The 10646-nt window shown below is 36.6% G+C and overlaps 1 protein-coding gene across 1 annotated transcript; it reads left to right on the forward strand.

The window, feature by feature from the left end:
- Nucleotides 1–1615: 1615 nt before the first annotated feature.
- On the forward strand, nucleotides 1616–10309 carry slc27a2b (solute carrier family 27 member 2b). Its single transcript, XM_056265020.1, has 10 exons — nucleotides 1616–2096; nucleotides 4261–4470; nucleotides 4589–4747; nucleotides 4898–5022; nucleotides 8840–9034; nucleotides 9133–9223; nucleotides 9372–9570; nucleotides 9663–9760; nucleotides 9869–9999; nucleotides 10125–10309. Exons 1-10 carry the CDS (start codon nucleotides 1631–1633, stop codon nucleotides 10299–10301), a joined length of 1851 nt encoding a protein of 616 aa, XP_056120995.1. The 5' UTR covers nucleotides 1616–1630; the 3' UTR covers nucleotides 10302–10309.
- The last annotated feature ends 337 nt before the right edge of the window (nucleotides 10310–10646 follow it).

The following is a 10646-nucleotide window of genomic DNA, read 5'->3' on the forward strand; positions in this document are numbered from 1 at the left end:
TCTTTCACACTGAATGAGCAAACCATCATACAACACAAGGCACAGAGTGATTTTATATTCTTGACACCGGACTGCAGTTTATCTTTAAGGATGTTTTATTTCCTCAGGCTGCGTCTGTACCTTCAAAGTCCAGTGCCAGATAAGATGAAATTAAGCGCATATTGTTAAACGTCATCTGGGTTGTTCTATGAAACGGTTAGTTAGCCTTTTTTGCTCGGATGAGGTCATTATTTTTTGTTAGATTTTAAATATTAGACAATTATACACTCTGACGTATACACTATTCTATAACTCATATTAAATATCAGGCAAATAATGTTTTTAAGTGTTAATAAATTGTATTCATTATTATGAACTCTAAATACATTTTATATGACTGAGATAAAGGTAACAGGGTTGACGGGTTACAGTGAACAGATTTGGATCATTTTAATGCTAATATTTATATAATAGCCCCTTTTTATCATGGGGTTGAAATTTTGAAGGGAAATCAGGCAATTCAGTCATATTTAATTCATACTCATTTCATTCTAAACCTGTGACTTTTGTTTTGTGGAACAAGAGGCACACACACAGAACAAAAAAACGAAATGTTTGTGTGTGTGTGTGAGAGAGAAGGTTACAGTTTATTTTAAGGTGCAGTAAGTCACGTGTAGCAATGACTTAGTGCTGTAACATAGTGCTACCAATTATTTCTTTAAGAATCATCACATCATGAAAAAAAGACAACTTTAACTTTTCTTTAACTTGAAAAAATAAATTTATGAAAATATAATTTATAGAAAAGTTCATTACTTTAAATGAGGAAAAATGTGGTTGTAACAAGGACACAATAAAAAATTGAATCTTTAAATTATTCACAATTATCTACAATATACACTGATATAAGCACCATATAATATCTGGCAAATAATATAATTAAGTGTTAATGATTTGCATATAAACATGATATCTCAAACTAAAACATTTTATATACAGGTTCCTGGTAACAGTTTTCTTTGGCATGTTATGAAACTGCTTCTCGGAGAATTGTTATACTAATATTTCGACAATTACCCACTTTTCAGTTATCAGTTATTATATAATATTATACAGTATCATGGTAAGAGGGTTGACATTTTAAAGGGAAAATTGACAATTAAGTCATAATTTATTTACTATATTCTTCCAGCATGTTAATATTGACAGGCTGTAATATTCCTAAAATAGAAAAATAATGTAATGTAAAATAGTCTAGCAGGATTGGAACAACTTGAGGAAAACAGGTTAGCTTGTAGAAAACAAAAGTTAACAAACAAAAGTTAGCTTGTCTTTAAAGGGTAGATTTGTTTAAAAAAAATAGTTTTAATGAAAAAGAATAAAGTTGATAGAATTGTTAACTGTTACTTTAAAAGAGGAATAATTGGGTTACAGTATTGTATACTCGTTTACAGTGTTGAGGTCTTCGCTAATGTCGCGTGGAGTCGTGACTCGTGAACCATTAAACTCTGTTGCTTTTTATCAATACGACTCGCTTCATTTCATAACTTGTTCATTCCCTCAAAACAAAGCACCGCCTACACTGAACTGTATATCTAAGTGCTGCGCTCCAGAAAGTAGGTCTTACGGAAAATAACCGAATCACTGTACAATGTTTTGGTTTTTTGTAAGTGCTGTTTTACTTTTATTTGCATTAAAATTCCGTTATCCTTACTTTATCAAAGAGGCAAAGTACATCTATCGAGTAGCATTGGTTGTATATCGTATGACAAAATACATCAAATCCAAACCTTTCTATTCCTTGGTGGATCGATTCTTGGACTCGGTTCGGAAGAGCCCACACAAAGCGTTCATTCGGTTTCAGGATCAAACATACTCGTATGTACAGTCGGATAAACAGAGTAATAAAATCGCGAGGAGTTTGTTAAAACACGCAGATCTTCATGAAGGAGATACAGTTGCGCTTCTGTTGGGAAACGAGCCCATGTTCTTGTGGATATGCTTGGCTTTGGCCAAGATCGGATGTTCTGCTGCTCTTCTCAATCATAACATCCGATCCAAATCACTGGTGCACTGTTTCACCTGCTGTGAGGCCAGGGTGCTGATCGCTGGGGCAGGTACACTACAAAGTTTTATTTGTCAAATAAATCAGTGCTTGATGTACTAACTGTAATTTACAAGCTGTTACAAAAAGAAAAGCTGTTGACTCAGTGTACAGTATGTGCTATCCGAGATGTCCTTTTTGTGTCTGTCTCTGTTGGCGACTTATTAACATGAATGGAAGTGTCAAACTATTTTGTGATACAAAATATCTTAACCAAAAAAAAACATTTCTGTATTTTCTCACTTATTGTGATGCACACTGAGTTGCATTTTTAACAGTAATTTTAAACTTGTGGTCAACACTTAGTTCTCAAATATGATTGGGTGAGTGAGATATATACAGTCCAGCAACACTGTGTGTTGTGTCACAAATGATGCACTATACACTAAGAACGTATAATATGCACTATGTATGTAGGCCTACTCAATCGTGTAGTATATAATGTTTATAAGTTTTTTTATTTTATTTTTTTATTCAGCACTGTAGTCGGATAGCCCCTCCGCTACATAATAGGAAAGCTGCGACATTTGAATCCATGGTTGCATCCGAAATTGCATACTCTCTTGTGTGGGTATTTATTTTGAATAAGTACTTATTAAAAAAAGTATGATTTATATCGTATTTTTGTAATCTGGACATACTACATTAACCATGTTGTCATATCACGTGACCTACCAACAGTTGCGTTCCTTCACCTTCATTCACAAATCCTCTCCCGTTGCCTCATGGGACAGTAAAGTGTCCATCGTATACACACTCAGAATCTCACCAGAAGTAGTATCCACTCCGGGTACTTTTTGCCTACACTTTTATGAGTAGCTACTGTGAATTCTGACATAGGCCTACTATTTTTGTCATATACTGTTTTTCGCCTACTATATAGTAAGGAAGTATGTGATTTCGGACGCAGCCAATGAAGTGTCCAACATTCCACACTGTTTTTTGGTTAATTCAGTGCATCATCTATGTATTTCTTAAACTTTTTCTTTTTGGAGGTTTCATTGTGAACACACTACTCACTGTTTATACTACAAAAGCATAGTGCGCAAGTTCACAAATTGGGACGTAGGGGAGAGCGGGGCACAACACCTTTTGACTTTCTCAGTTTGTGTAAATCTACTTAGGGTTTAGAGTGTTTATTTTTCCCCACATTAATTTCCCACATGTCTAGTACAATTTTGTGGTTTTGTTTTATTAATACAGTGTAAAATGCTAATTTTAATTTTACCTTATTTTAATTAGTGATTCCCTTTTTTCTTGATTTACCCCGAAAGAATGGAAGTGAAATGTGACAACATGCCCCATAGGTGGGGTACATTGTAACATGTAAGGGGCACATTGTAACATCACCATATGACAGCTTAATATACAAGTCAAACCAAAACATTTTCTTAATAAAATACAATTATTAACTTTTTTTTATATAAAATAATGCCATTTTTTAATAATTCAAAATAAACTCATTTTTGAGTCTGACAACGAACACACGGGAAAACACCGCTATACAGCATAGTTCAAAACAAAATAATAATGAATAATTTCTGAACATTGACTCTCAGTCTTTATTTACATGTTTCTCATGTATTCTCAATAGAATTCATAAAAGTATAGACTATAATAGCATATTTCTAATAGGGGCACATTGTAACGCAGTGTTACAACATGCCCCAACTGCACAACTGGGGTTTAAACCCTGCTAGTGTTTTCTGCTAGTTAGCGAAGCATTAAAGAACTATATCAACTGTTAAACAACAGATTGGAGATTGAAATAATATCAGATTTGTCTAATTTTAAATAAACACAAAAAAAATGTACTTAAGTAAGAAATGTACTTTTGCTATGGGTAAATAAATGTTCAGTGATATCTTACAAAAATGTCTCTATAAAATGTCTCTATATTTTTTCTCTATATAGTGTTGAAATGGCAACTAGTAAATACACCAAGTTTTGTCATGCTGGCATGTGTGGAAGTATTTAAAACAAGCGTGTTACAACTAGCCCTGCGTTACGTTGTGCCCCGCGCTCCCCTAGGGACTTTTTGTCCTCACACGAAACTCTGAGGTTTGTACCGACTCGTCAATCTTTAGCGACCCCCCTAAAGATTTGAAAAAACACTCATTGAGTAAACTGACTAGATGAATCAAACTGAATATATACTTGTATAAACACTCATGTAGAACTGCAGGATGCTGTTGAGGAGGTGCTTCCCGCGCTGAGAGAGCAGGGCATCTCGGTCTATATACTGACTGACCATGTGACCTCCGAGGGAATGAAAAGTCTTACAGACAAGATCAAGCAGGCCTCAGATGAGCCTGTTCCCGCAGACCTGAGGGCCAGCATGAGCCTCGACAGCCCGGCGGCGTACATCTACACGTCAGGCACCACGGGTGAGACTGGATTCAACCATCTTATTCTGTTTTTGCCCAGTTGAAAGTGTCCGTAATATGACAAATCTGTAATTAATAAATGAGTGCATGTGGATTTAATGAGGCGTATCCCCCGCAGGTCTTCCAAAGGCAGCAGTGATCACTCATCGGAGGCTGTGGGCCATTGCCTTCTTCCAGTCCATTTGTGGTGTGACGTCTGATGATGTGGTGTACGTCTGCCTTCCCTTGTATCACAGCGCTGGCTTTGGCATTGGATTCGGAGGTGCTATTGAAAGAGGTATGAAATCATAATTTTTTGTGTTGGCTATCCAGACACCTCGTCATTGATAAGATAAAAACAAAACAATAGTCTAATGTTTTGTGACAAATGTAACTAGATGTCTTTAGAAATGTTGCTTCTTTTTTATTTGTTTGGTTTTGTGTTTAGGAGCGACTGTTGTCCTGAAGAGCAAATTTTCTTCCTCTCAGTTCTGGGACGACTGCAGAAAATATAATGTTACTGTAATACAGTATATTGGAGAAACCATGCGCTACCTCTGCAATACACCAAAGGTATTGAAGCATTTAAGAACTGCACAGAATCTTCCTCTTTTTCTCATCTACAGGAATGTTGTGCTGGTTGCACATTGATGTATATAGGCTAGTTGTCCTTTGAGCAAGGAGTAAAGCAAGAGGTCAAACTAATCCATTTAATTAGAAAAAGTCAAAAATTAGAAAATATTAGAAAAATACTATTAGAAAATAGTCAAATGGACACCTAAAACATGCACCATGTTAGGAGGAGTAAGCGGTGTCATATCAAATGGTACTCTAGCATTCAAAAAAAGATATACAGGTCCTTCTCAAAAAATGAGCATATTGTGATAAAGTTCATTATTTTCCATAATGTAATGAGAAAAATTAAACTTTTATATATTTTAGATTCATTGCACACCAACTGAAATATTTCAGGTCTTTTATTGTTTTAATACTGATGATTCTGGCATACAGCTCATGAAAACCCAAAATTCCTGTCTCAAAAAATGTGCATATTTCATCCGACCAATAAAAGGAGTGTTTTTAATACAAAAAAAAAAAAACCTCAACCTTCAAATAATTATGTTCAGTTATGCACTCAATAGTCAATACTTGTTCGGGAATCCTTTTGCAGAAATGACTGCTTCAATGCGGCGTGGCATGGAGGCAATCAGCCTGTGGCACTGCTGAGGTGTTATGGAGGCCCAGGATGCTTCGATAGCGGCCTTAAGCTCATCCAGAGTGTTGGGTCATGCGTCTCTCAACTTTCTCTTCACAATATCCCACAGATTCTCTATGGGGTTCAGGTCAGGGGAGCTGGCAGGCCAATTGAGGACAGTAATACCATGGTCAGTAAACCATTTACCAGTGGTTTTGGCACTGTGAGCAGGTGCCAGGTCGTGCTGAAAAATGAAATCTTCATCTCCATAAAGCTTTTCAGCAGATGGAAGCATGAAGTGCTCCAAAATCTCCTGATAGCTAGCTGCATTGACCCTGCCCTTGATAAAACACAGTGCACCAACACCAGCAGCTGACATGGCACCCCAGAACATCACTGACTGTGGGTACTGACACTGGACTTCAGGCATTTTGGCATTTCCTTCTCCCCAGTCTTCCTCCAGACTCTGGCACCTTGATTTCCGAATGACATGCAAAACTGAGCAACAGTCCAGTGCTGTTTCTCTGTAGCCCAGGTCAGGCGCTTCTGCCGCTGTTTCTGGTTCACCTGGGGAATGCGGCACCTGTAGCCCATTTCCTGCACACGCCTGTGCACGGTGGCTCTGAATGTTTCTACTCCAGACTCAGTCCACTGCTTCCGCAGGTCCCCCAAGGTCTGGAATCGGTCCTTCTCCACAATCTTCCTCAGGGTCCGGTCACCTCTTCTCGTTGTGCAGCGTTTTTTGCCACACTTTTTCCTTCCCACAGACTTCCCACTGAGGTGCCTTGATACAGCACTCTGGGAACAGCCTATTTGTTCAGAAATTTCTTTCTGTCTTACCCTCTTGCTTGAGGGTGTCAATGATGGCCTTCTGGACAGCCGTCAGGTCGGCAGTCTTACCCATGATTGCGGTTTTGAGTAATGAAACAGGCTGGGAGTTTTTAAAAAGCCTCAGGAATCTTTTGCAGGTGTTTAGAGTTAATTAGTTGATTCAGATGATTAGGTTAATAGCTCGTTTAGAGACCCTTTTCATGATATGCTAAGTTTTTGAGACAGGAATTTTGGGGTTTCATGAGCTGTATGCCAAAATCATCAGTATTAAAACAATAAAAGACCTGAAATATTTCAGTTGGTGTGCAATGAATCTAAAATATATGAAAGTTTAATTTTTATCATTACATTATGGAAAATAATGAACTTTATCACAATATGCTAATTTTTTGAGAAGGACCTGTGTATATATATATTTTTTTTTTTAAAGAAATTTACTTTTATTCAGCAAAGATGCATTAAATGGATTAATAGTGACTGTAAAGATATTTATAATGTTACAAAAGATTTCTAGTCCAAATAAATGCTGTACTTTTGAACTTTGTATTCATTAAAGAATCCTGAAAAATATTAAGCAGCACAACTGTTTCAAACACTAATAATAACCAGAAATGTTTCTTGAGCAGCAAATCATCATATTAGACTGATTTCTGAAGGATCATGTGACACTGAAGACTGGAGTATTGATGCTGAAAATTCAGCTTTGCCATCACAGGTACACTATATGGACAAAAGGACTAAATACATAGACATTAATATGGAGTTAAACTCCATCAATCTATTGAAAACGTTTTAAAGACACAGCTCTTCAGCTCAATGAAGCTTGAATGAAGCGCCCATAGAATGCAGTTAGTTTCAGGGGTGCAAAACGAATTTGTTCCCACCCTAAACGTAATTGGTTGTAGCGAGAACGTACTACGATTGGTCAGCGCAATGTGGCTGTTATCTGATTGGCTTGAGTTGACGGTGGGTGGAGTCCACCTATTTGTGGATTTGTGTGCACGTCTTGACACTAGAAATGTTTCAAAATGCACACGCGATCCACAAATATACAAGTAGTGATTCACAATTGAATGCTAGGCAGAGTTGTTTGTGTGACAGAAACATATTTGTAAAAAAAAAAAGATTTGCAAATCTCATTTTATTTATTTGTGAATTGAATTCATTAAATGCTAAATACAATGTACTTCCCCTTAGATGTTATGTAAGGATGTAGGATCAGCAGATTCTTACATTTGTAATCCCACACACTAGTAAAGTAAGTGAATTACTTTTAAATTTACTAAAAAAATAATAATATCTGAGCTGCTACTTCAAAGAAGTAATGCAAGTTACTTTGTTTTTCCTTGTATTGCCCTGGTTTCTCTCAACATGGGGACTGACGATCTGTCAAAGTGCAGAGGAGTTGTTTGTGAACATGATGTTATTGCATTTACTCATCTCACTTGCACAAAAACACAATCAGTATTCTTCAAAATGAATAAAAACATTACATTACACAAACCTGCAATAACTAAATGTTATACTTTATGCATTTAATCTCACTTTATTAACCAATGTCTTTGCTGCTGACCTTCAATGATCCAATTCAACAATTTCCTTCAGCCTGAGGTTTATTCAGATTCACTTTTGGTGTGAAAGGGCCTTTAGATTTGCCAAAAATAGAACTTGTTTTTTGTTAAAACAAACAAGCAAGCCCAGCTCAGGCGAGAAAAAGTAACACAGAAGTATTGTAACGCATTACTTTCCATACAAAGTTACTAAGTAACGCAGTTAGTTACTTTTAGAGAGTAACACAATATAGTAATTCATTACTTTTAAAAGTAACTTTCCCCAAAACTGACGGTGGAATATGTAGCAGGGATGTGATTTCATGAACTGACTGCAAACGTGGCGTTATCACAGTTCAGGACGACACCATTTTTCACAAATGTTTGTAAATGCAGATTGCATAGGTGTCAGTAAAGAGGTATGTCCCAATACAGCACTTTTGTCCATACAGTGTATATTAAAATAGAAAAGTTATTTTAGTGTAATAATATTTCACAATATTACTGTTTTTACCCATTTTTTAATCAGAAATTATTTTTCAAAAATCTAACCTATCTTGTGAACAGTAGCGCATGTTGAATTATTATCACATGGAATATGTGAACAATTTACTTCAATTAATAATTTTACGTTTTTATTGCAGTACATTTTCAACATCTTGGTCTTTATAAAAAAATAGCCTACATAAAATGTATTAAGATAATTTGTGGATGCGACAGTTGCAAAAATGGTGACACATCTTACCCCACTTTCTGCTCCACTGTTTGCAGTGCTCTGTATACCAGTCTGTTTCTCATCTTTGTTCTCTTCAAGCGTGTTAGTGACCAAGTACACAACGTTAGAATGGCCATTGGGAATGGGATCAGGCCAGAGGTCTGGAGGACGTTCATCAGCCGATTCGGTCACGTCGACATCAGAGAGTTCTACGGCTCAACCGAAGGAACCTTGGGCTTTTTGAACTTCGCAGGGAAAATTGGGGCTGTCGGTAGAGTGAATTTTTTACATAAGGTAGACTTAACTAGTCAGTAAATGTGCTCTTTACTCTTTTGCTCGCAATTCATCAAATTTCTCATTTCATCTGTATGAAAACATCAATGTTGTTTCAGAAACTGTATCCATATTCATTGGTTAAGTTTGATAAGGAACAAGAGGAACCTGTAAGAAATGCAAATGGATTTTGCATAGAAGTAGCTAAAGGCAAGTAAAAGAGTTTATTTTAATGAACAGTTCTTCTAAAGAAACATGTTTGTATGCATATGAATAATATAAAAATGATTTTAAAAAGTAATAAAGCAAAATTGTTAGCCTTGTATTTGAAAGAATGTTGTCATTGACTGTAATACAGGAGAGACAGGTCTGCTAGTATCACAGATTACCCAGAAGGCCCAGTTCGCTGGATATGCCAGGGATCCGAAACAGACGGAGAAGAAGAAACTCTACGATGTGTTTGAAAAAGGAGACATTTACTTCAACTCTGGAGATCTGTTCAAGATAGATCGTGAAAACTTCATCTACTTCCAGGATCGGGTGGGCGACACCTTCAGGTGAATAAACACTATAGAAAACTTTAAAGTTACACCTGTAATGGGACAATCAAAAGGCAGAATTGAAAATAAATGCATGGTTCTGTTCTCAGGTGGAAAGGGGAGAACGTTTCCACAAATGAAGTGTCGGACATCTTGACTAATGCGACGAGTATCGAGGAAGCAAATGTATACGGCGTTGAAGTTCCAGGTTTAATGCTATTTCCCTTCATGAATCAGAAATCATCCAGTTGACTGTCATAACATTGGTTAATATTTCTTCTCACCTGACACACTTGATCTTTTGTTGAATTTGCAGGGTATGAGGGGAGGATAGGAATGTCTACCATCACATTGAAGAAGGACCATCAGTTTGAGTGTGATGGCATTTTTAGTCATGTGACCACTTACCTCCCCTCGTATGCCAGACCACGCTTCATAAGGATCCAGGTAACATCATAACACAAAGCATGCACAAATAAGCTCTCTTTAGGTAGAATCAGTATTTTTTATGTACCATTTTATATTTCCGAATGCACCAAAATCGAAATAAGCCCATGTGTTTCTGATTGCAGAACAGTTTGGCTGTAACCTGCACCTTCAAACAGCTCAAAGGGAAGTTGGCAGAGGAGGGCTTCAACCCTGCTGCAATCTCAGATCCTCTGTTTGTTTTAGATGAGAAGGTGAACAGCTACAGACCGCTGACACATGACACATATCAGTCGATATTGGAGGGTCACTTCAGATTGTGAAGAGCAGGATTTGCATACATTTATTAAGAGAAATCAAATCTTTTATTGTTTTTGTTCTGAGCCATAAATCTACATTTACACTTACAGGACAGTAACTGTCCAGAATCACAATTAACACACACAAAATGTTGCAATTAAATTGTGGGGGTTTTTTTATGTACCAAAGGCAATTTTAAAAATATATATTTAGCTTATTTTGTATATTTCAAAACTCTTGAAGAAGTTTTCACACATGCTTTCATTTTATATCACCCTATCCTTCAGAAGTTTTCTCTGACAAAACGATAATAAAAGTTTAAAAACTACTTCATTGGCAGTCTGAAAAGTGTCTTTCTAAGAATTTGA

The sequence above is a fragment of the Rhinichthys klamathensis genome, unplaced genomic scaffold (genome assembly GCF_029890125.1).
Source record: "Rhinichthys klamathensis goyatoka isolate OS25496 unplaced genomic scaffold, OSU_Roscu_1.1 h1tg000228l_1, whole genome shotgun sequence".
Classification (NCBI taxonomy): Eukaryota; Metazoa; Chordata; class Actinopteri; order Cypriniformes; family Leuciscidae; genus Rhinichthys; species Rhinichthys klamathensis.